General features: G+C 34.4%; 2 protein-coding genes across 4 annotated transcripts in view; both read right to left on the bottom strand.

Annotated features, from left to right (window-relative positions):
• Window positions 1–16,837, bottom strand: part of LOC135845525 (uncharacterized) — a 32,812-nt gene extending 15,975 nt beyond the window's left edge. The window contains exons 1-2 of the mRNA XM_065364122.1: window positions 16,537–16,837; window positions 5,672–5,766 (exon numbers count right to left, since the gene is read on the bottom strand). Coding sequence (XP_065220194.1) covers window positions 5,672–5,673 — 2 coding nt within the window. The 5' untranslated portion in view covers window positions 5,674–5,766; window positions 16,537–16,837. The remainder of the gene's footprint in view (window positions 1–5,671; window positions 5,767–16,536) is intronic.
• The window catches only part of LOC135845651 (uncharacterized), a 216,707-nt gene that overhangs the window by 41,624 nt on the left and 147,152 nt on the right, over window positions 1–27,931 (bottom strand). The window lies entirely within an intron of this gene.

Here is a 27,931-nt window from a genome sequence, read left to right as displayed (position 1 = left end):
ATCTGTGTCAATTCAGCTACACAAGAAAGGTAACACAAAAAATTGTGCTAACTATCTCACAATAGCTCTGATTCCACATGCCAGTGAAGTGATGCTCTGATTAACCAACAACAGGATCAAGGCATACTGTATAGGCAAATTCCACCTGAACAGACAGGTTTTATACCTGGAAGAGGTACAAGAGAGCAGATTTTGAACATTAGACAAATAATCAAAAAATTCCGTGAATTCAACATCCCTGTTGTAATAATATACTTCACTGACTATGCAAAGGCCTTTGAATGTGTCAATTGGATAAAGCTATGTGAGATACAGTGGAACCTCAATAACTCGAAACTCTTTAACTCGAAAACCTCTACAAGCCGAACCAACCTCCATTCCCCGTGAAATCTTCGTAACACTCAATGTTAACTTTACTCGGATAACTCGAAATTGACTACACAAACCAGTCGTAACTCAAAGCTAAAATTTTGCCGAAATAGAGAGAAAGCCTCTATAAGTCGTACGTTGTTGGGTGTTTACCTCTATAACTCAAATATTTCAATTCATAATTCTATCTTTTATGCACTCACATATCTCAGTTGTAACTCAAAGCTAAACTTTTGCCAAAAATAGTGAGAAAGCCTCTATAAGTCGTACGTTGTCTGGCGTTTACCTCTATAACTCGAATATTGCAATTCATACTTCTATCATTTTTATGCACTTACATATCTGTCAATTCATTCATTTCGTAAGACCTCTATAACTCGAACTCTCTCAAAATCTTACCTGCATAACTCAAAACTGATTATCTCGAAAACCTCTGTAAGCCGAATGAATGATCATTCTCCTTGGATTTCGAGTTATCGAGGTTCCACTGTACTACATGAGATGGGAGTTCCAGAGCACCTAATTGAGCTGATCAAATCGCTGTATGACAAGAACAAGATGATGGTGAGAGTAGTCAAACCTGTTTCAGCCAGAACAGGGAGTAATGCAGGGCTACATACTCTCACCTCTGCTGTTCAACATCTATGGCAAGTACATCATGCAAAAAGCCTTGGAGAACTGGGAAGGTGGCATCAAGATAGGAGGAAGAAGAACTTCCAATGTCCATTACACTGATGATACCACCTTAATAGCCACAGATGAAGAGGAACTGGCAGAACTGATCAGGCGGGTCAGGATGATCAGTGAGGACACGAGACTCCTCATAAATGTGGAGAAAACCAAGGTCATGGTTGTTGATAGAGCTAGATACTTACCAGAATCCCAAGCCCTGAATGAATTTGAAAAAGTGAACTTGTTTATTTATTTGGGTTCACTTGTGGATGCTGATGGTGGATCAGCCAAGGAAATTAGATGAAGAATAGCTCTTGGAAAAGCAACAATGACTCGGTTGAGAAAAGTCACCACAAACTGGAAAATCTCCATAAAAATAAAGAAGAGACTAATCAGGATGCTAGTTTTTTTAGTTTTCTTATATGGAGCGGAGACCTGGACATTCCTGTACAACAATGACCATGCTAATTTCAATGTGAATGTCGACCCATCCACATCCATCACTTTTGGATGCCACATGTCGATGTGAATTTCAACCCTGTGTTGAGCTAATTGTCGATGTAATTGTCGACTGATGTTGATCTGCATTCAAGTCGACAATTGGCACAACACACGGTTGAAATTCACATCGACATGGGGCGTCCAAAAGTGACGGATGTAGATGGATCAACATTCACATCAAAATTTATGTCGACCTCCTGCTTCATAAAATTATAAGATTTGAGCTATAAATTTCAATTTTTTTTCCAAAAATGATTTCCTCTGATGTGGCTATTGCTTGTGCTGAAAACAGCATCGATGCAAAGTCCACTTCCGAAGAACTGAAGAAGTACAGATGAAAAGTCTGTATTATCAAAAAGTTGAACAGAAATTCCTTACATCAAAGATGGTGCAATACTTTATCTAAGAGTACTAAACTAATCCATTTTCATGTCGACATGTCGATGTTAATGTTGATGTGAAATTCAACATCAACAAATACATCCACAATATCAACATCATATCATCTACAATTCCAAACTGTGGAAAAGTGAATAATTTCATCAATGCCCTAAAAAATTTTGTTTTCCTCATTGAATAAGATCATATTTTTGAATGTTTACCAAACTTTTAAACACTAGAACAGAAATTTTAATTCTGAAAAATTGGTCAACATAGTTGTGGCTGTTGAGCATCAAATTTTACATCTACATGTTGATCTGGCATGTCGAGGTATCAGAGATTCCCACCAAATAATTAATTGATCACTTTTCCATCATTATGTTGGAAAAAAAACGTAGTTCATGTAAATGTTGACGTCAACAATTGTTGTGCAGGTTGAAGCAAGATGATCAAAGAAGAATTGATGCATTTGAAATGTGGGTACGGCGGCGCAGGATGTTGAAGATACCATACACTGCGCAACAAACAAATGCATCAATTGTGGAAGAACTGCAAGAACCAACCAGACTGAATAAAATATGTGAAACCAGGATAATGAGTTATTTTGGACACACGGCCAGAAGACCCAAAAACATTGTAAAGGGAATCCTCTTTGGCTAGGTACCTGGAACATGAGGGAGAGGAAGATCTCTAACAAGGTGGACTGATACAGTCTGGAAAATAGTTGGTTCAGTTGCGACTGCGGCCACACCATCTCAAGACAGAGAGGGGCACACTATGACATTGATGATGATGACCTACCAAAAAAGAAAGAGAAATGATGAAAAATTCCATCAAATACCAAAAAAGGAAAAGAAACGATAAAAAATTCAAAACGCTCAAAAAATTGATTAAATTTCAGCTATGCAAACTAAATTTTTGATTTTCGGAGAATTTTTGAAAATTCAAAACCAACTATTTTTAGTGATTTATGGCGTTTTTCTTTTTTTACTTGCGGAGTAAGTAATTTGTAATTTTGTAAGATTAAAAATCAAAGACTGGATCTGATGGAAGAACGAAGAAAACCAAACAGACCAAGCAGTGAATACACAGTGTTAAATAACGAGACCATGGGAATGTGCAGAATGGCCAAAAACAAGTAGTATGAGGAGAAGTGCCAAGAAATAGAAGAGCTGGAGAAAAGGCACAACACTAGAGAAATGCATACCAAAGTGAAGCAGATGATGCCCACCCACAAGAAAAAGAAGAAGTGGAATAGCATATATGAGAAGAAAAGACGGAAAGTACTGTGTTATAACCATTGACCCTTTATTCTCCTCATCTGGACTGCTATTCCAGTGATACATTTTGATGCAAACCTTCCAAATCAAGCTTGAAAAGAATGCTTCTGTGCATTGCGCAAACTCGTCTCTTACCTTACCCCACTTACCACGTGTATGATCATCACCTTCTACACGTGATTATGATCATACCTGTGGTAAGTGGGGTAAAGTAATAGACAAGTTTGCTTAATGCACTGAAGCATTCTTTACAAGCTCGATTTGAGAGGTTTGCATCAAATATTTGTTTGATTTCAGATTAGAATAGCTGTCCAGATGAGTAGAATAAAAAACCAATGTGTGTTCACAATCAAGAAACAAGAGATCCAGAAAAGGTCTTGATCAACTACATATGAGTACAAGAATTGTATGGAGATGAGACATGCCCGGCTCAAATGGGAATTTCATCCAAAGGGGAGGTACCACAAATTGAAATGTGGGAGCTATACGATGAATGTACCCTGCCTAAGGACTTCAAAGCTGTAAATTTTGTACCAATAGGTACCAAAAACGAATAATTCAAAAAAAATGCTCTGAATATCGTACCATCGCATTAATGAGCCACACTCTGAAGCTACTACTCACCATCATTAATGCCAAAGCCAAAATTGAAAAGAAGATAGATGAAAATCTAAGCAAAATGCAATATGGCTTTGTAGCGAAAAAAGGGACAAGAGTGGCTGTATCTGGTGTGAAACGACTCCCCCTCCCTCCCCCAATACGAATTCTACAATTTCGAGCCATTCTAGAGCCTCCAGCAAAATTTTAGAATTCTCCAAAATTTCTAAATTTCTCCAGAAAGCGTGAAAATTAATTGGACCAGCTAAAAATTGAGCTGTACATTTGAATCAATTTCTAGCTGGATGTTTCAAGTGCGGGGTTTTTTGCCTAGAAAATTTACGAAGAAAAAAATTAAATTTTTCTGTTTGTTGGAATTTTTTTTGAAATTTGCACAAATGAATGCATCTTGACTAAAATCAACCCCCCCCCCCACCCGAAATCGAATCATTCTGAAATCTTCATTAGGATTTTCAATTCTTCCAGAATTTTAAATTTTCCTTCAGAAAGCGTGGAAATGGGTTTGAGCATTTAAAAATTTTTTGTGACTTTTTCTTGACCGGTTTGAAAGTATTATCCATATTAAAGCTAAATAGGAAATTTTTAAAATTTTTCACAAATGGATTGAACCTTCCCCCCTCCCACCGAATCCGAATTTCTCAATTTCGAATGATTCTGGAGCCTCTACGTGATTTTTGATTTCTCCAGAATTTTAAATTTTCTCCAGAAATCATGAAAATGAATTTGGGCAGCTGAACATCGAGTCGTGGCAGTCTACAGAATGGCCAAAAATGGTTACAGCAGCTACTCGATTTGGCCAAAATCTTAAGGTTACTTTTGAAAAAACTCAACACAATGAAATTCCCTTCGCAAGAAGTTTTTTCCGAGCTATTTTGAAGACATTCGCAACATCTGTCAAACAACTCGTATTAACCAACAACACAGAAATCTGCGCTGAGAACTCGAAAAAGGCAATATTGACGGAAACATCCAAACATTCGTCAGAACCTAGTATTTCTCTACACAGCATACATAAATCGTAGGTACCTACATAATCTGAATTTTTTTTCAAAACTAAAACACGAGCGATTAATAGTTCGCAAAGTAAACAAAATCAAACTTCCTCGGCCTCGGGCGTCGCATTTCAATAAAATATCCAATCCAGTTCAAACGATAATTTAAACCCTGCAGCTTCTTCCTTTACAAAGATCGCTGCTTTTCATTCGGTACCTAACCTATATTTTATTCTTCCAAGTCAAACACCGAACAAACATCGCTTATGGAAATCTGATAGGTAGATATATTCCCCAATCCCCATTCCCCATTTTAAATAAGCATACGTAGAATTTCGAATGGAAGGGAACGAGATATCGATGGCGAAATATTCACGTTGCCAAACGACAAAATCAAATCACCGGGGATTACGTGCGTCGACCTTGTCGAAAATTAACTCGTGTTTGAATTTTCAGATCGATTTCAGAAACATGGAAAAAACTAACGGACAAGAGGGGGAGAGGGAGAAGAAACTGGATAGAAAACTAACCCGTTGCCATAATCCTATATGTAGTGATAGTTTTGAAGAAAGTTCGCACGAACTAGCTTAATTTGCGAACGAAATTTATTACCGAGAATGGTCGGTCGGTCGCTCGAGTCGATACGAAGTTTTATTAATTTTCGAAGAAAAAAATTGCTGTTTCGATAAAATATGCGAATTTTATTCCCTCGAGGAGGACGGTTCAGATCGATGACTCTCTAGTGCTATACTAGAATATCACGACCTCGACTTACGAAATCAACATCTATAGTTAGGAAAATAAATTAACATAACTTAATAACGGTACAAATATAATTAAAAAATAAAGGGTACTTACATGAAAACAGTTTTTTATTTGCGTTTCACGCACGTCCAAATAAACGCAGATATAAACCTCGTACTAAATTTCATTCAGCACCGTTCGATGATCACCTGAATAAATATTAGAAACGAAAATTTTTCAATTTACGAACGTAGTACGAGTAGGTACCTAGGTACCTACTAAATCGTGTCAGACAAATTTCCTCATCTCGACAATAAGGGTGGGGCAATTTCAACTTGTACGCCACTTTCGACTCGAATAAAAAAAAATTCAACAAGTGATTTATTATAGGCGCTTGTTAAAAGCTTTCAACTAGATTACGCTTTTGCTTTGTAGTATAGGTGCGCATCGGCATCATGCATTTTGCTCGCTGAAAATTGCCCTACCCTTGAAAAAAATGTCTGCAGACGAATGGCTTTTCGTCGTATGGTTTTCAACTCGAATAGTCAAGTTGTTTGGGTTATATCGTCGTCGTCGTCCTCGTCCTCGTCGTTAAATATTCTTTTCTTCGACTTGTGCCGCTTGAATTTCCCCATTTGTACCGCGCGCTCGTCGCGTTATGCGGAGTTCTTTCAAACGACGAGTCGAGTAGAGCCGAAAAAATATAGAAAAAGAAAACATTGCTCTTCTCCCGTTTGAAACGCGTGAATGTTGAGCCAACAATTGAAATTTACTACGTAGAGTAGAGTAAAAGTTTATCACTTGAAAATGTGTACCGTACGAGTAGTTGGAACGAAAAAAGCTTTTAAAAAAGAACAATCTCGTCAATAAACGCATTAATTTGGAGCGAATTAAAAGCCTTATACGAGAAACTCGGAGCCAGAAAAGTAACATTTATGAACGGATGCGCAGTTCGAATCGATAAATTGACGCGGTTTGTAGGTATCTACTAGAAAGAAAATGAACGAAGAAAATACATATAAGTACAAGGGGTGTCCGGAAAGTCAGGTAGGTGCTTACACGAAATTCCAAACAATCAACAAATGTATTTCATGAATAAGTGATACATATAAATGTAGGTACCTTACCTTAAAATATAGACTTTCTACTATTTCTTGACATAATCACATCCCCATTTTAACCCTTTTTACCCTCCATATTTTCAATTTCAAAATTCCCTCTTCAAAAACCTGCACACGCTGATTTCAGAGGAGTTCCATGACCACTGTCTGCAGCTCCTCATCACAATCAAACTTCTGACAACTCAGGTGTTGCTTTAGAGTATCCAGTTTTCATCTCCCATTATGATTTGCTCCAGAAAATTATCCTCATTTGTCAAATGTTAAAGCTTCCTCCACTCGTATAGTGTCATTAGCTGACAATAGACAATTTCTACAGAAAATCGTGGAATTTTTTCAAACTCAATTTTATGCACTTTTGAACCTCTAAACTTGTAAAATAATAACATTTCTTATAAATTCTGATGATTAAGAATTCACTTTGATAAAAAGTTTTCAATCTTCATCTCATTCATCACTTTTCTATGGAAAAGTTTGAAAATTTTGACTTTTCCATAGAAAATTGTAGAGGTGAGGGGGGGTTACCACTCTTGCCACTTGGGTGGAGACCTGCTACATGTATCGAAGATGCTACTTGGGGTGACGAATAAAAGGTAGCAACCTCCGATGAGGAAGAGTGTTGGGAAACAACTCTTATAATAGGCCAAGGCTGAGGTACAGCTTCTCTGATTGTAGAACGAACGCTGACACAATAAGTTGATACCACAGGTACTTTAAGATGCTTTATTTCGAAAGTCAGAGACAGCTTCACAATGTTACGCTGCTCTTTCACAATAAATACACGACTACACGAAATATATAAGCGAATGAGTAAAGACACAATTACTACAGTAAATAAACGAATCCCTAAGTTGAGCTTACTCATCTGCATAGCAGGTATTCAGTCTCAACGTAATGTAGCGAAAGCTAACGAAAACATACTGATGCTGCTTTCACAGCATCCAATCGGTGAAGCTTCCTCGAACTACACCGCTAGATCGCGCCGCTAATGGAGCTGCTCGATGCTATGTATATGGGCTCACAACTTCCACTTATGGTGGTAGCTGCGGGCGCAAGACCTACCTGTACAAAATTAATAAAATTCCACATCCAGTATAGGTAAATGCTCCCATTTGAATCTACATATTTGATTTTTCTGTAGAAAAATTCCATGACCACTATAAAGGAAGCTTGAAGATTTCTTTGCGTGCATTTGAGCCTCCAGCACTTCTGTTCAGCCATTAGGTGTTTAAAGCACAATTTTGTGCAATTTTTTAAAATACACATTTTTTATTAATTCATTCATTCAGTCTTTCCATCTTTCCATCTTTTTGTCTTTTTGCCTTTTGTCATCTTTTGTCATATTTTGTCGTTTTTTAAAATACATATTTTTCATTAATTCATTCATTCAGTCTTTCCATCTTTCTGTCTTCTTGTCTTTTTGCCTTGTGTCATCTTTTGTCATTTCTTGTCATCTTTTGTCATCTTTTGTTGTCTTTGCCTTGTGTTGTCTTTTGTCATCTTTTGTCATATTTTGTCATCTTTATCTTTTGTCATTTTTTAAAATACATATTTTTTTATTAATTCATTCATTCAGTCTTTCCATCTTTGCGTCTTCTTGTCTTTTTGCCTTGTGTCATCTATTGTCATTTCTTGTCATCTTTTGTAATCTTTTGTTGTCTTTGCCTTGTGTTGTCTTTTGTCGTTTCTTGTCATCTTTTGTTGTCTTTTGTCATCTTTTGTTATCTTTTGTTGTCTTTTGTCATCTTTATCTTTTGTCATTTTTTAAAATACATATTTTTTTTATTAATTCATTCATTCAGTCTTTCCATGTTTGCGTCTTCTTGTCTTTTTGCCTTGTGTCATCTATTGTCATTTCTTGTCATCTTTTGTTGTTTCTTGTTATCTTTTGTTGTCTTTTGTGATCTTTTGTTGTCTTTTGTCATCTTTTGTCGTCTTTTGTGATCTTTTGTTGTCTTTTGTCATCTTTTGTCGTCTTTTCCCATATGGAAAAATACTATAGTTAACCATAGTATTTTTCCGTATGGGTTGTCATCTTTTGTCATCTTTTGTCATTTTTTAAAATACATTTTTTTTATTAATTCATTCAGTCTTTCCATCTTTCTGTCTTCTTGTCTTTTTGCATTGTGTCGTCTTTTGTCGTTTCTTGTCATCTTTTGTTGTCTTTTGTCATCTTTTGTCCTCTTTTGTAGTCTTTTATAGTCTTTTTCATCTTTCTCTTTGTCTTTTCATCTCTCTGTGTCTTTTCATCTTTTTGTGTTTTTATCTTTTTGTATTTTTGTCTTTTTGCCTTTTTGTCTTTCTGTCTTCTTGTCTCACCTTTTCCTATTCATCTTTTTGACTTTTTGTCTTTTTGTCTCTTTGCCTTTTTGTTATAGGTACTAACAGGGTGCCCAGAAATATCAAGTACCCCTAAGAAAGTGTTTCAATGAAAATATAGGTTGGCAACGTGAAATAGATGCATATGATTGGTGGAATGCTATCCCTCCAGTCCTATAATCAATCATGTGCTATCATTATTATCATTCACTGTGACCAACCAAAGTATTTTAGTAGAAAACTTTTTTAGGGGTACTCGAAATTTCTGGGCACCCTGTACATATAAGATGAAGCACTTTTGAATTTGTATGAATTTAAAAATGAGAATGAACCAAGAGATCTGCAGGGCTTGCAAACCAGATAGATATCACTCTCCGTTTTGGTTTCAGTTTTATTTTTTTTGAAAAAGTAAAGGTTGAGGTTTTGGTTTTTAAATATATAGCTTGGTTAAGGGTTTTGATTTCAAAGGAATCAGTTTTGGTTTTGGTTTCTTCCTTTTTTCTCTATTTTTTAGAGGGAAGAAGGTCAAGAAGCCAGAAGGTGATCACTTTTTCAAATACTTTGTGTATGTGACTAGAAAGTGGCACTTTGGCAGTGCTAAAATTGTCAACTTTTTTAGTTTTCACCTTTATCATTAGTGTTTACTTTATTTTTTACCAAAAATACAGTATTAATTAGGCTAATTAGCTGAAAAAATTCAAAACCAAGTAAGTTTTAAATCGGTCAAGGTTACGGTTTTGGACTTGAATTTGAGAAATAACCCTCCCCGTTTTGGTTTTGTTTTTGAGTAATTTTACTAATCAGTTTTTGGGGGTTTCAGTTTCGGTTTGCAGGCCCTGGAGATCTGCAAACAAAAGATAAAAACAAGCACGAGCAAAGAACGTCTACTCTCTAGCGCTGCGTGAGTTTGACTGAACAACGAAGCAGTGCGCAGAACGATATGCGCAGCCATCATCCCTTCCCTTCATTGAAAAAATAATGTCTTTATTGGATTATAATTTTTTCGTTTTATGTAAATATCTAGAACTTTATCCAAATTTTGAATGTACAATCAATGCTGGTTGCAATTGAAGATTTCAATTCATTATTCTTCTCATCTAATGCTTTTTACTTCTCTGTCGCCCCCCCCGCATCCCCGGATAGTAAATCTCATGCTTGACTCAAGACTTTGAAAAAACGACTTTTTGATGATAGAAATTTAAACCATTGCGATTTTATTTCAAATACAAGAAAGACGCTCGTAGGACAATGAGATGGGATTGGAGAGAGGGTCAAACTCAAAATTTTGCCATCATGAAGATCAAAATTGTAAATCAGTAACAGAAAAACCAAAATTCGTATTTTTAAAATTCATTTTGGAGTCATTTTCTAAAAAGAGCACCAATTGCATAAAAAGTACCTGTAGATATATGTATTATGTAGATGGGACGACAAAATTCGAAAATTGTAAAAAGAAAACTAAAGGTGAAAAAACAGGGTAGGAAAATTGTGAAGACTATCCCAACTTTCATGAGACACATTTTCAGGCTGATTTTCCTCGAAAAGGTATCCCAACTGACCAAATAGTTATCTATTGTTGTTGAACTTGAACCGGACAAAACTAAATCGAAAGGGTAGGCAAAAATACACCATGCATCACGACGACGATAACAAATTTTTAACCACTTACGTGAGTAGGACCCTAAAAGTGGTCTAAGATGTTGATAGCAATTGTCTAAGGTGGATGCAGAATCTCAAATAGGTACTATCTTCTTTGACTGATCTATTTTTGCCAAAACAAGTTGGGTAAGGGCTAGTCACTTTTTTCGAGGACTCATACCTCTCCTGCAGGGGCACCTTTGGATCCAAAAATGTTTTTGAGTGACTTCATTTCAAAATGAAGGTCTCCGCTAAATTTTGGTCAAAATCCTCCGATACAGACGTACAGTACGTACGTTTTTTTTCGCGATCTACCCTAATAAACGTATTGAATCGTTAGAAGAAAAATAAAAAATCAACATTCTACGAGGAAAAGGTCGTTCCAAAGTTCACACGATTCGACCAAGTAAAAACAAAAATAAGCACACCAAAAAAACACACCTTTAAAAAAAATTATCGTTCGTTTCTTCGAGATGAAACTTTCTCCAAATTTGAATAATTGTTTAGACAGCTCTGCTGATTAAAAAGTTGAAAAATGTTTTTAAAGTTTTCAATCTGAGATCTCTCTTCATCTATTGTTTAACGGTTCTGAAACCCCCCCTTGTATAATTTAATTTTGATTCGTACCAACGATGGCAAGGGAGCTACAATTTGAAATGTCATACTTAAAATATGACAAACAGAGATTCGAAGGACGTCCAAACGTACATATGTTTATTCCCAACTGGAACATTTAGTTTTTCTCTATGATAATACGAGTACCAACGTATGAATTTAATAGGCATTTTATAAAATCAACATCTAAAGTTGGATGATGTGGATTTTTTTTTAGTGCTGTTATAAATATTCATAAGCTTTCAATCTGCAACGTTTGGAAAATTTTTCAATATGGGTCAGGGATAGTTACCTAGTGGCCATTTTATACTTTTATCAACATTTTATAGGTTTTTTTAATGTTTCAGTTACTTACGTTTTTTTAAAAAAACTTTTGCTACAGTTTTTTTCATTACGTAGGGTACCTACCTAAACTTTCGTTCTACATTTACAACTCATATCATCTCTGAACTGAAACTTCTATGTGAGGGATATGAGGCTGAAATTCCAAAATTATGAAGATGTATTTTGACATACTTATACAAACAGATTTCGGACCAGTTGAGATTGTTTCTGGAAAAGAAGTAACAACACATTTTTTTAGTTTTTACTTTACCTGAAAGGGGCAGGAAAAAGCGTAAAAAATCAAAACGGTTGAAAGACAGTGAAAATTCCAGATTTTTTTCCGCCAAATTTGATTTGCCACCCCCCCCCCCTCACCGACAATTCGGACTTGGCAAATTTTGGGTGAAGTTCATTCTTATTCAAAGCCTTCAAATACCTACATATAATGTTAGATTGATCCTAAACACTGAATCTAAGCGATTGCATTAAAAATGAGAAAAAAAATCAAAATTTCACCAAATTACCCGAGGAAGCTGAAATTTAGGATGTAAGGCCTATTCTCGAATCCTCAAATCGATTGAAAAGATTTTGAACCCGTGTTTTGAGCACTCCTGGAGCCTGCAGCTGATTTTTAAAAGCTGAAATTTTCACCAAATTTTACGTCACATCCTAATTTCAACATGTTGAGTCGATTGGAGGTAGTTTGAAGACATTCTGGAGTCTTCAGTCATATTTTGTAAATTCCAAATTTTTAAAAAGTCTACATCAATTGTGTTTACACGTAATAAAATTGGATTGGATGGATTTTGGGGTGTTTTTTTTTCAAATTCTAGACCTACAATCGACTCAGCAGATTGAATTTAGAATGTAAGGTAAATTTCAGTCTTCCTATTTCATTGGGTAAAATTTTGCAGAAATTTCAACTTTCAAACATCTATTGGAAGCTCCAGAACTTCAGCCCAAAATTTAATAAATTTGATTATTTTTTAGCAATTGAAAATTATGATAAAAAAATTTGGCACCACTGCGATCCAAAACATCTCCCCAGTTTTAGAAATTATACCTTTTGATTATGTACTTTAGAAGAAAGAATTTTCAAAAAACGAATTTCCCCCAAAAATTAGCGATTTGAGAACCCTAAAATTGGTCTCAGATTTAGATGAAAATGTCCTATATAGTCCGGCATATAACAATAGGAGTAATTGCACCCCCCCCGCCGATCCTTCGGGACAACTGTTTTCCTAAAGGCGACATCCTAAGAAACATTTTTAAGCAAACTTGCCCAAAAAAAAGTTGGCCTTACTTACAAAATGGCGGCAATTTTGATTGACAGGTCTGCCGAAATCGCAGATTTTGCGTTTCAACATAGGACTTACATGGAATTTTTCAAACTTTACAAAGGTAGATCGAAAGATCATGCAAAAATTTATCACCTGTCAAAATTTGAAGTGCTAAAGTGCGTTTTTCGATTTTTGGTGAATTTTTGAAAATCGAATTTGGGCCAAAAATGAGGGAAAAAATCAAAATTTTACCAAATTGACCAAGAAAGCTGAAATTTGGGATATACCCTATTTTTGACATGCCAAATCGATTGGAAACGGTTTTAACCCGTTTTGAGCAGTTCTGGAGCCTCCAGCAGATTTTTGAAACTCGAAATTCTCACCAAAATTCCATCAAATTGGAGTTGTAAAGCTGAAATTTATTCTAAAAACTAATTTCAATACGCTACGAAGTACTGCAGGTGAATTTCAAGTCATTTTGGAGCCTCCAGTGACTTTTTGAAAATTTCTAAAGCCTCCAGCAGATTTTTGAAACTCGAAATTCCCACAAAATTCTATCAAATTGGAGTTGTAAAGCTAAAATTTACTCTACACTCCAATTTTAACACCCTCTGAAGACGACTTCAGGTGGGTTCAAGACATTTTAGAGCCTCCAGCGACTTTTTTGAAAATTACTGGAGCCTCCAGTAGATTTTTGAAACTTGAAATTTCCCCAACATTAATTCATCAAATGGAGTTGGCAAGCTGAAATTTACTTCGCAGACTACATGGTGGTTTCAAATGGTTTTGAAGCTTCCAGCTACTTTTAGGAAATTTCAATTTTCCAAAGAAACGTCTTACAACCTATCAAAAAGTCGCTGGAGGCTCCAAAACGACTTGAAATCCACCAGCAGTCAACTTCGTAGCGTTGCAGAATGAATTTCGACTCTCCATCTCAGTTTGATGAAATTTTGGGGAAATTTCAAGTTTCAAAAATCTACTGGAGGCTCGAGTAATTTTCAAAAAGTCGCTGGAGGCTCCAAAACGACTTAAAATTTACCTGCAGTACTTCGTAACGTATTGAAATTAGTTTTTAGAATAAATTTTAGCTTTACAACTCCAATTTGAGGGAATTTTGTGGGAATTTCGAGTTTCAAAAATCTTCTGGAGGCTCCAGAACTACTCAAAACGGGTTGAAACCGTTTCCAATCGATTTTGCATGTCGAAAATAGGGTATATCCCAAATTTCAGCTTTCTTGGTCAATTTGGTAAAATTTTGATTTTTTCCCCTCATTTTTGGCCAAATTCCATTTTCAAAAATTCACCAAAAATCGAAAAACGCACTTTAGCACTTGAAATTTTGACAGGTGATAAATTTTTGCATGATCTTTCAATCTACCTTTGTAGAGTTTGAAAAATTTCATGCAAGTCCTATGTTGAAACGGAAAATCTGCGATTTCGGCTGACCTGTCAATCAAAATGGCCGCCATTTTGTAAGTAAGGCCAACTTTTTTTTGGGCAAGTTTGCTTTAAAATGTTCCTTAGGATGCCCTCTTTAAGAAAAAAGTTGTCCCGGAGGATCGGTGGGGGGGGGGGTGCAATTACTCCTATTGTCATATGCCGGACTAATATAGACGTAGAATGTCAAATAAGTACTAGATTTTGGAAGCTGGAACTTGACTATTTCCCCCAAATCAGGTTTGGTAGGGGCCAGAACAAAAAAAGTACAGTTTTTTCGAAAATTCGAAAATGGTGGAATTCGGTTTGAGGGAGTTGATAATAGTTTCAGGGCAAATTTCCGTAACTTTTACATAATAAAATACGTAAGTATTTTTTGAAAAAGCATACACCCTTTTTGAACACCCAAAGGTCACCTCGAGTTACGCCTTCAAACTTGAAATTTTTCTGAGTGAATATCAATTCGAAATCGAGATCTTTACTGAATCTAGTCAACATTTTTCGAACCTATCAAGTCAATTATGGGTAGGTACTACACTTGTCCATAATTAGAATCGAGAACATCGAAAATGAAATTCAACGGATTCGGTTCAATATGATTTCACAGGATTCTAAAATATTTCAAAATAAATATAATCAGATTCTAAAATAAAACCAAAACACAGGTTCACCATTTACTCAACTTGCACAAATATCCCATCAGTCAACTATATACTTATCTACTTATCTATCACCAATCCACTCAAATCATCGAAGCTCCACCAATAAGCAATCGTATTATTTTAATTCGAAACCCTATTCTAAAACTTCCTCGAGTGGTTTCGCGAATCCATCTCCCATATTATTTCAAATCTCATTATGATAAGTTGATATCTTATTCGACAAACTCGTAAACGATACCGACATATTGTACAAGAAACGAATCCGAGTCCAAGACGTACACATATACGAGATAAAAGCAAATAAAGCGACGAAACAAAACGTCTCCGAAGACCAAATATATCAAATGATAGTTATCATTGTATAAAGCACCGAGCTCTATAGGTAAAAGTACAAGTACCTCGTACTTACGTTACCTATAGAGTAAAATCGAAAATCCAAATGTATAAAATAAACGAGATAACTCGAGAGTACATGCTGTCAGCTTCGAGATACCTCTACTTATATACCTCGTACATATAATATGAAGACGATACTGCGTTTTACGTTTGGATTCCGTTTCTTTTGGGATAAGGCTGCAGGTGCTGGTGCTGGTGGTGTGAAGTTGGGTAAATTTCATCTATTGCGTTACATCTTTGCTGACGAATTACACGAGCATATACAACGTTGATTGATCGGATGCTGGGTGTTATTTTTTCGCCAAGTGGCATAGGGGGGAAATGAAATCAAGAGGAAGAGGTACTTTATTTTTTAATTTTATCGCATCGAGTCCCTACCATACTTGAAAAAAATTACATCGAAAATTGTAAACCAAAAAATAATATTTTTTTTCACCTTTAAGTAGGGTTTTCAAAAAGTTGTAAAACCAAAACCTCGCAGTAATTAAAACAAATTCCCCGAAATGACCATAAAAATTGATAATTTCGCTTATTAGGTACTCGTAACGCAGCAAACTATATTAGTGGTTCCTAAAATTAAAATTTTATCCGGTCAATGACTCGGTTAGGTACCTATATAAATTTATAATAAGATTTTACGACGATAAGGCCAAAAGTCGAAACTCAACACTCGAACCATTTCCCACCAAAAATACACGCGAGAATTGAAAAAAATCCTACTCCGATTCACCATCACTACCATCTACCGCCTCGTTGAAGCCTGTTGCTCAGCTAGAAGGCCCAAATTTTAATATTTGGGTTACACACGGTACAGGGCTGGTGTGGAAACAAATCGATAAACACGAGCGTACCGAAATTTGTAAATAAAGCTCCGCATCGCGAGCAAATACGTATCCGACATTAAGACGTAGCGAACTGCGACACTGACTCGAATATCTAAAAAAATCTACACCATTTTGCCAAAAAATAGGCCACAGTTCGCTCGAAACAATCCATTATAGTTTTTGGGGAAAGACTCGTTTAGTATCGTAGCGTTTATACGAGTACCTGTGGGTCAGTACGTTATACTCAAAAATGAAGAGATTGTATTTCGATATGATAAAGTGTTCGGGACGACATCAAAGGTGAACTGTTTCGAAGAAGACGAAGACGACGATTAACCCAATTCGATTTAAACCTATCACTTTTACCTTCATCATCATCACCATCATCGTAGTACTCGGCGAATAAAGTTTCATCGTACGAGTATCGTATTATGGAAATCGATAAATTTTCGTTTCTTCGATGTATATGTAGCACGAGTATTTTCACACAACCGAAAAGTTATTTTGAAAAAAAAAACGAATCACCGTGCACAAGATTCTGATTTAAAAAAAAAATGAAAAAATGAAATGAAAAATTACACCACCGTAGATGGAATAAAAACACTCATTAAAACGCACACTACGACGCTTCTACAGCTACTTTCGCGGCAAGATGACGCTTTTTCCAACTAAACTTGCATCGTATAGTATTGCATCAACAACGATGCCGCGCGCGTGCGCCTTGAACGAAAACTTTCGTCCGTTCGTCACCCTTGAATTCGGTAGTGTATATACGAATTTCTAAGCTTTGGCCAAATCCAAATGACTGGCGCTGGTATAACTGCTTCGTTTCGTACCTACCTAGTCACGCGAAAGCGTGTGTTTTTTTTTACCCCTCCCCCCAACCTACCATAATAATTACTATTTATGCGCCTTGTATTCGTAGGTATAACTACTATATGTGCACCTTATATACAATTACACATATCATAAACGTGCACGTAGGTCTGTGGGTAGGTATGTTAGGGGGAAGGGGGTATAACAATACTGATAAATTCGTCACGATGGGTAAGTAATTTTTTTTCTCAAATAAATTACATTGACCCAGGTTCTGGGTTTACCACTCACCCCCTCCCGCGGTGTCGTTGCTGATGGTCTCTGTGGTGGGGGCTTTATGCGTGCTTCGAATCATTAAGTTGGAAAAATTTCAAAAAAAATAATCTCGAAACGTCGATATTATATAGGACTGGTGTGCAACGTAGGTACGAGTTTTTTTTATTTATTTCTACCTATAGGTTGAAAATTTATACTGTCAGACGAACGGATCAATCCGTCTTCGGTTTTGAATTTATTGATGTGTTTCAAATGGTACACAAAAAGAAATCAAAGGGTATCTTTCGAACTCGCAATCAGGGGAAAAGTTTCAACTAGAATCAACGATAAAACAAATTTTAAACCGATCTCGGGAAAAATTTAACAAAAAATATTGGTGAACAAAATATCAACAAATGGGATCTAGAAGAGGGGGGGGGGGGGTAGAAGGAGCCAAATCGAAAAAATAGCTTCATATTCGTGTTCAGAATCTTTGAAAACATAATATTATTCGATATCTTACACGACCTTCATTGTCTGTAGTTTTAGATTTTGACCTCAAAAATGGGGTCTAGGGAGCGTGGGAAGGGACCAGGTCTCAAAAATATAGGTTCATATTCGTGTTCAGGATCATCAAAAACATGTTAATCAATATCTCGCATGACTTGGTCAACATTTTCAGCTTTGGACCCCAATAAAAGGAGAATCTAGGGGTGCAGAAGGGACGATAGTACATACATACCTAAGTATTCAAATGTTGATCAATCGTCTTCAATTCTGATGGTGAAAATTTGGTACTTACCTGAAACAAAACAACAACAAAAAAACAATTAAAATTGGGTAATAATAAATTCGTAACAATGATGAAAAAAAATTGTAAGTAGGTACATAAAAAAACTTTCAAAACACACGATGGAGAGTAAACATCACTTTATGTTTCACTGAATAAAAATTTATTTACGTGAATAAAATACACCTTGCATAAAAGTTGTCGAAAGAATATAGTAAAAGAGAAAGAAATGATTTGATTATGGAAAAAGAGAACGAATGAATTGAAAATTACGAAGTTTGATTAAAGAAATGAAAGGAAAAAAAAAACTGGCAATTTTAATGAAAAGAGGATTTTTTTACAAAGTCAGCAAACACAACTATTCAGATAATAGATATCTTTATCTTCCTAGCTAAAGATTTTCAATTCTGTCAAAAAAAAATCAGACTTTTTGAAAGTTTTATCAAAAAATTGGCATATTTTGACACTTTTTGGCACAAAAAGAGTTCTTTTTTTGGCAATTATAAAATTTAGAATTTTTGTAAAAAAATGAAACCCTCTTATGATTTTGGTAAAACAAGACTTTTTGACAACAACAACAAAAAAGTTGCTTTTTCAGGAATTATTTTTGGTAAAAAACCAGCACGACTTTGTAGACAACTAACGCAAAAATCAATATTTTACGAATTTTTGAGTAAAAAGGCCAACATTTTTCAACAATTTTAGAATAAAAACGACTATTTTTGACAATTTTATAAAAAAAAAAAAAAAAAAACACTCACGCATTAGGGGTGAAAAGACCGACCTCTCTTCAAACACAAATCTTTTATGAACAAATCGAGTCACTTTTTTTGAAACTTTGGTACAGCAACTGATCTGTTTACAATCGAATCGAATCATTTATGAACGACTGGTGATTAAACAAATCGATTGATTTCTTGGTGAATTATTCGCAAACGCAAACAAATCAATTACCTACCTAATTTTTGATTGATTCGGTTTTTGTGATACTATTGTAGGCAATAGGCATAGAAATTGATCTGTTTTCATTCGAAGTGAATCGAATCGAATCATTTGCAACCGATTAATTTCTAGGTGAATCACTCGCGAACGTAGTGATTAATAGTTGGTGATTCATTCGCGAACGAATCGATTAGTATAAGTGAATCGTTCACAAAAGAATCGATTCATTTACTCCATTTTTGGTGAATCATTCACGATCAAATTGAATAATATTTGGTGAATCACTCGCGAATGAATTACATTTTTTAGTGCATCATTCGCGAACAAATTGAATCATTTGTGGTAAATCATTCTCGAACGAATTGATTCGTATAAGTGACTCGTTCATGAACTAATCGATTCGATTACTTAATTTTTAGTGAATCATTCGGGAATGAATTATATTTCTTGATGAATCATTCTCGAACGAATTGAATAATTTTTGGTGAATCATTCGCGAACGAATTATATTTCTTAGTGAATCATTCTCGAACGAATTGAATAATTTTTGGTAAATCATTCGCGAACGAAAGGAATTATTTTTGGTGAATCATTCGTGAACTAATTGATTCGTATAAGTGACTCGTTCACGAACAAATCGATTCATTTACTCAATTTTTTGTGAATCATTCACGATCGAATTGAATAATGTTTGGCGAATCATTCGCGAACGAATTGAATAATTTTTGGTGAATCATTCGCGAACGAATTGAATAATGTTTGGCGAGTCATTCACGAACGAATTGAATAATTTTTGGTGAATCATTCGCGAACGAACTGAATAATTATTTTTGGTGAATCATTCGCGAACGAACTGAATAATTATTTTTGGTGAATCATTCGCGAACGAATTATATTTCTTGGTGAATCATTCACGAACGAATTGAATAATTATTGGGTAATCATTTGCGAACGAATTGATTCGTAAGTATAAGTGACTCGTTCACGAACAAATCGATTCATTTACTCAATTTTTTGTGAATCATTCGCGAACAAATTATATTTTTTAGTGAATCATTTACGATCGAATTGAATAATGTTTGACGAATCATTCGCGAACGAATTGAATAATTTTTGGTGAATCATTCGCGAACGAATTATATTTTTTAATGAATCTTTCGCGAACGAATTGAATATTTTTTGGTAAATCATTCGCGAACGAATTGAATAATTTTTGGTGAATCATTCGTAAACGAATTGATTCGTATACGTAAGTGACTCGATCAACGCAAAAATCAATGTTTTAGGTATTGTAGGGTTGAAAAAGCAAAAATTCTCCAACAATATTTTAGAAAAATTACGACTATTCTTCAAAATTCCATCAAAAATGATTTTCTTAAAATTTTTACAAAAAGTGAGACTTTTTGACAATTTTGACAACAAATCGAATTTTTTTGACAATTTTTGCAAAAAAAGAGTACTTTGTCTACGATTTTGGAAAAAATTAGGAATATTTGATAATTTGGTGAAAAAATGAGACTTTTTGGGCAAAAAATGCGTTACTTTCTGACCATTCTAACAAAAAAACAGGATCTTTACGGTACTTTTGGGGAAGACATAAAGTTTTTTGTCAGTTTTAGCATGATGTTGGACTTTTTTTGACAATGAAAGAAAAAAAAAGTTTTTTTTTTACATTTTTATCACGAAACTTTTTTTGCATTTTAAACCAAAAACCAGCGTTTTATTGGCAAGAAAGTAACAATTTTCCAAGAAATTACTTTTTAAAAAAGTAAGTACATAGGTATTTTTAGAAAGCCAATTCAAAAATCAACTTTTTTTTGGATGTTTTGACCAAGAATAAGCAGGCATTTTGTAGAAATTTTAGCAAAAATAGGTACTTATTCAAAAATTTGAATATTATCTTTTGATAATGATTAAGACTTTTACACAAATTTTGGCATGAAACTTTTTCAGACAATTCTGGAAACAATTTGGTGAATTTTAGAACCCTGGATTTTTATAGAATTTGCATTTTAGTCAAAAAGTTTCTTTCCTGTATATTTGTTAAAAAATAAAAATATAATTTTTTTTCGAAATTTTGGCAAGAAAATCGAACTTTTTGAGCAATTTTGCAAAAAACAGGATTTTTAGACAGCTCCAAAATGAACGCTCCAGACTTCTAAATTCCAACCAACTTCAAGTCCTCCTTTCTGATGACCCCACTCATATAGATGTCATTGAATTTCTTTACTCTACTAAATTAGATAAAAAAAATTTAAAATTTAAAAACCCAGGTAGCCCATTTCTTTGTACTGATTGTAACTTTATTTCTAGATATGTATATACCCTAATCATAAGTTTGTCTTAATATAGGGCCCCTAGCCTAAGTTGCTGTAAATGGCTCTTAATAAATAAATAAATAAATATTTTTTTGGAAAATTCGATTAAAAAGCAGGAATTTTTCAGAAATTTTAGCAAAAATCACAACCATTTGACAATTTTATCAGAAAATTGTGCTTTCTTACAATTTTGACAACAAATTAAACTTTTTGCCAGTTTTAGCAGAATTGGCAACTTATTTCCAAAAAGAAAAGATTTTTTTCTGTCACTTTGGGAAAAGACAACTTTTTTGTCCATTTTAACAAAACATTAGATTTTTTTCAACACCCTAAGTAGAAAATTATGAGATTTCGTGCATTTTTGTCGTGTTTTTGTTTTAATTTTCGATTTTGGGATAAAAACAACACTTTCTAAGCAATTTTGCAAAAAAAATAAACAGTACTTTTAAACATCTAAGGCAAGAATCAATTCTTTTTGGATGTTTTGGCCAAAACAAAAATTTCAGGAATTTTCACAAAAATAATTGTAGATATTATTTTAACAATTTTATCAAAAAGTAACATTTTAACAATTTTGCCAAAAAAGACGATTCTTTTTGACAATTTTGGCAAAAATGATCATTTACAAGTTTTTCGGAAATTTTAGTAAGTAAACATAAGTAGGTACATAAATTGTACTTTTTTTGACATTTTAGACAAAAAAACATAACTTCTTGAGTAAATTCACTAAAAAACTAAATTTCTACGCATCCAAGGCAAAAATCAATTTTCTTCGGATGTTTCGACCAGAAATCAGAAATTTTTCAGCGATTTCATCAAAAATGAAAGCTCTAGAACAATCTATCAAAAAATGACTTTTTAACGATTGTGACCAAAAAAGCAGGGCAAAATTAGGTAAAATTTTGAAACACCAAGTGTATAATTTCCTTCGCTCATTTAATCTTCGTTTCAAGGTCTTCGAGCAATTCAAACAATTCTACATAAATTCCTACCTCCGCAAAGGTGGTCACGTCTTTGCTGATAAATAAATTTCATTCATTCACTCAACTATCCGTGAACCTGTCTTCCAACGATATTTTACCACGATTAATACTAAACACATTGATTACACACGTTCCTACTCGGAATATGTCAAAAAACATCATCATTTCAGTACATCCACCTGTTCAACTTACCTACGTAGTACGTACAACTACGCAAATGACGAGCGCAATTTATCGTGAAATTAATTACGTTTCATTGGATGATGATATTAAACGTGCGAGTTGAAATTTCATCTTTATTAAATTTTACATGAATATTCAAAATGTTGATCGCGACAAAGTCGACGTGTTGGTGTATTTGCCAGCTTCATCAGTTTCGTTTTGGCTCACCAGGCATATGTATTTGCAGGGAAGGGAAAGTGGTGTTTGGTGTGTTGTAGTACTCGTTATAAATAAACATCGATATTAGCTTCCAGGGAGTTGAGATAATTAGGTTTATTTTATCCTAATTCATCATTCGTCGACGACATATTCGTCGACAGGACAACCAGGGTGTACCAAATGGTGGTCGTGGTCGCGTATGAGGTATTTACGGCGTTTTGGGTATGCAATTCTATTAACTTCGCGTTTTCATCGCGTTCACGGTTATTTACGGCGTATTGGATATGCAATTCTATTAACTCGCCAACTACGGTAGGGTGCAGTGGGCAGGGAATACGTTGAGGTTTTGCTGCTGGTGATGGCCGTATAGCCCAACACCATCTAAATGTATACGAATCAACATATGTATATGTACTGTATTTTGAGTCGAGATGAAGGGATTCTTTGCTTTTTTTCTGGTCATTATCGTAATTGTGATAGAAGCTTATAAAAAAATATTGAAGATGAAAAAACTTAACCACCCCCACCCCCTTGCCCACAATGGCAAGAAAAGCGATTTTTTCAGGGGGAAAATCTTACATCAATGAGTGCCCAAAATATATAGGGGATAGACATGTATCATTCCTATAGCCACGTGAATTTATTTGATCCCCCCCCCCCACACACGAGGGAGATACTGACAAAAGAAAATTTGAAACCACCATAAATCTCCGAACCTAATTCAAGCACATGGATTTTTTTCCTCCAGGTGAGTGATCTTCAAGCTGCGAATGATTCACCAAAAATAATACAATTCGATCGTGAATAATTCACCAAAAATTGAGTGAATGAATCGATTCGATCGTGAGCGAAATCACTTATACGAATCAATTCATTCGCAAATGATTGACCAAACATTATTCAATTCGTTCGCGAATTTATCATTAAAAAATTCAATTCGTTCGCGAATTTATCATTAAAAAATTCAATTCGTTCGCGAATTTATCATTAAAAAATTCAATTCGTTCGCGAATGATTCACGAAAAATAATTCAATTCGTTCGCGAATGATTCACCAAAAATAATTCAATTCGTTCGCGAATGATTCAACAAAAATTGAGTAAATGAATCGATTTGTCCGAAAACGAGTCACTTACACAAATGAATTCGTTCTCAAATGATTCGCCAGAAATTATTCAATTCGATCGTGAATAATTCACCAAAAATTGAGTGAATAAATCGATTCGATCGTGAGCGAGTCACTTATACGAATCAATTCGTTCGCAAATGATTGACCAAACATTACTCAATTCGTTCGCGAATGATTCACCAAAAATAATTCAATTCGTTCGCGAATGATTCAACAAAAAATGAGTAAATGAATTGATTTGTCCGAAGACGAGTCTCTTACACAAATTAATTCGTTCGCGAATGATTCGCCAGAAATTATTCAATTCGATCGTGAATAATTCACCAAAAATTGAGTGAATAAATCGATTCGTTCGCGAATTTATCATTTAAAAGTTCAATTCGATCGCGAATGATTCACCAAAAATAGAGTAAATGAATCGATTTGTCCGAAAACGAGTAACTTATACAAATGAATTCGTTCGCGAATGATTCACTAAAAATTATTCAATTTGATCGTGAATGATTCACCAAAAATTTTTCAATAGACCATATTTGACTGACGTCACAACATGGCGGATTTGGTTCTTATCAGTACCTTTTTCTTCAATTTTGGGGCAAATATCACGTATAAGTGGCACTTTTTAAAGAATTCTCCTTCAATACGTAAAATTTTAGAAAACTAACCAGAAAAAATAAATGAATTCTCGGTCGAAAATACTTCAGTTTTTCAGCATTCTAACTTAAAATTTATCTAACCACGAGAAAAAAAGCGAAAAGTAATACATTTTTCAGGATATTTGCCCCAAAATTTACTGATAAGAAGCGACAACGGCTCGAAATTTACCGATTGTTTACGTTTTCAAGATATGGACAATATCGTTCGAAATATTGAGTAAATGAATCGATTCGTTCGCGAATAGTTCACCAGAAATTCAATTCGTTCGCGAATGGTTTACCGAAAATTATTCAATTCGTTCACGAATGGTTCAACAAAAAATATTCAATTCGTTCGCGAATGATTCACAACAAATTCTATTTGTTCCCGAATGATTTACCAAAAATTTAATTCATTCGCGAATGATTCACCAATAGTTCAACTCGTTCCCGAATGATTCACCAAAAATTCAATTCGTTCGCGAATGATTCACCAAAAATTCAATTCGTTCGCGAATGATTCACCAAAAATTATTCAATTCGTTCGCGTATGATTCACCAAAAATTATTCAATTTGTTCACGAATGATTCAACAAAAAATATTCAATTCGTTCGCGAATGATTCGCCAGAAATTATTCAATTCGATCGTGAATAATTCACCAAAAATTGAGTGAATAAATCGATTCGTTCGCGAATTTATCATTTAAAAGTTCAATTCGATCGCGAATGATTCACCAAAAATAGAGTAAATGAATCGATTTGTCCGAAAACGAGTAACTTATACAAATGAATTCGTTCGCGAATGATTCACTAAAAATTATTCAATTTGATCGTGAATGATTCACCAAAAATTTTTCAATAGACCATATTTGACTGACGTCACAACATGGCGGATTTGGTTCTTATCAGTACCTTTTTCTTCAATTTTGGGGCAAATATCACGTATAAGTGGCACTTTTTAAAGAATTCTCCTTCAATACGTAAAATTTTAGAAAACTAACCAGAAAAAATAAATGAATTCTCGGTCGAAAATACTTCAGTTTTTCAGCATTCTAACTTAAAATTTATCTAACCACGAGAAAAAAAGCGAAAAGTAATACATTTTTCAGGATATTTGCCCCAAAATTTACTGATAAGAAGCGACAACGGCTCGAAATTTACCGATTGTTTACGTTTTCAAGATATGGACAATATCGTTCGAAATATTGAGTAAATGAATCGATTCGTTCGCGAATAGTTCACCAGAAATTCAATTCGTTCGCGAATGGTTTACCGAAAATTATTCAATTCGTTCACGAATGGTTCAACAAAAAATATTCAATTCGTTCGCGAATGATTCACAACAAATTCTATTTGTTCCCGAATGATTTACCAAAAATTTAATTCGTTCGCGAATGATTCACCAATAGTTCAACTCGTTCCCGAATGATTCACCAAAAATTCAATTCGTTCGCGAATGATTCACCAAAAATTCAATTCGTTCGCGAATGATTCACCAAAAATTATTCAATTTGTTCACGAATGATTCAACAAAAAATATTCAATTCGTTCGCGAATGATTCACTAAAAATTATCCAATTCGTTCGCGAATGATTCACAACAAATTCAATTTGTTCCCGAATGATTCACCAAAAATTTAATTCGTTCGCGAATGATTCACCAATAGTTCAACTCGTTCCCGAATGATTCACCGAAAATTTTATTCGTTCGCGAATGATTCACCAATAGTTCAACTCGTTCCCGAATGATTCACCAAAAATTCAATTCGTTCGCGAATGATTCACCAAAAATAATTCAATTCGTTCGCCAATAATTCTACAAACATTGAGTAAATGAATCGATTTGTTCGAAAACGAGTCACTTATACGAATGAATTCGTTCGCGAATGATTCGCCAGAAGTTATTTAATTCGTTCGCGAACAGTTCACCAAAAATTATTCAATTCGTTCACAAATGATTCACTAAACATTATCAAATTATTCGATCGTGAATTTATGATTAAAAAATTCAATTCGTTCGCGAATGTTTCACCAAAAATTGTTCAATTCATTCACCAAATATTGTTCAATTTGTTCGCGAATGATTCATCAAAAATTATTCAATTCGTTCGCGAATGATTCAACAAAAATTGAGTAAATGAATTGATTTGTCCGAAAACGAGTCACTTACACAAACGAATTCGTTCGCGAATGATTCGCCAGAAATTATTCAATTCGATCGTGAATAATTCGCCAAAAATTGAGTGAATAAATCGATTCGTTTGCGAATTTATCATTAAAAAGTTCAATTCGTTCGCGAATGATTCGCCAGAAATTATTTAATTCGTTCTCGAATGATTCACCAAAAATTATTCAATTTGATCGTGAATGATTCACCAAAAATTGAGTAAATGAATCAATTCGATCGTGAATAATTCGCCAAAAATTGAGTGAATAAATCGATTCGTTTGCGAATTTATCATTAAAAAGTTCAATTCGTTCGCGAATGATTCGCCAGAAATTATTTAATTCGTTCGTGAATGATTCGCCAAAAATTGAGTAAATGAATCAATTCGTTCGCGAACGATTCACCAAAAATTATTTAATTCGTTCGTGAATGATTCACTAAACTTTATCAAATTATTCGATCGCGAATTTATCATTAAAAAATTCAATTCGTTCGCGAATGTGTCACCAAAAATTGTTCAATTCATTCACCAAATATTGTTCAATTTGTTTCCGAATGATTCATTACAAATTATTCAATTCGGTCGCGAATGATTCGCCAAAAATTGAGTAAGTGAATCGATTTGTTCGAGAACGAGTAACTTATTCAAATGAATTCTTTCGCGAGTGATTCGCCAAAAATTGAGGAAATGAATCGATTTGTCCGAAAACGAGTCACTTATACAAATGAATTCGTTCGCGAATGATTCGCCAGAAATTATTCAATTCGTTCGCGAATGATTCACCGAAAATTATTTAACTTGATCGTGAATGATTCACCAAAAATTCATTAAATGAATCAATTCGTCCGCGAATGATTCACCAAAAATTATTCAATTATAATTTATGAAAGAGCTATTATTTTTGTTGATGTCAGAAATTCTTTGTTTCACCATAATTAGGTACCACTTATCAGGAACGTATAAATAGTTACATTTTTTGTCAAAATTATCATAAATCCTTGTTTCTGTCAAAATCAAAGTTTCCAAAAAGAGACTTTCTCCTTGCCAAAAATTTCAGAAAATTTAATTTTTCGACCAAATTGAAAATCTTTTGTTGATGCAATTTTATTTGCTAAGCTCTTGAAACAATTGTGCCAAAGTTTTCAAAACTTGAAAGTATCACTGGCAGTATCGTTTTTTTTTGTGATTGCATGACACAAAAAACACATTTTTGAGAGTTTTTTGAGTTCTTGAAGATGACCATTGACCCCCCCCCCACTGAAGGAAAAATTTGAAAAGAATTCTAATTAGGTATACCTAGTACCTACTCATGCAGATATATTTTTGAAAGAAAAAAAATTTCGTG

The sequence above is a fragment of the Planococcus citri genome, chromosome 1 (genome assembly GCF_950023065.1).
Source record: "Planococcus citri chromosome 1, ihPlaCitr1.1, whole genome shotgun sequence".
Classification (NCBI taxonomy): domain Eukaryota; kingdom Metazoa; phylum Arthropoda; class Insecta; order Hemiptera; family Pseudococcidae; genus Planococcus; species Planococcus citri.
The sequence above is the reverse complement of the archived record's forward strand: the minus strand, read 5'-3'. Positions and strand labels throughout refer to the sequence as shown.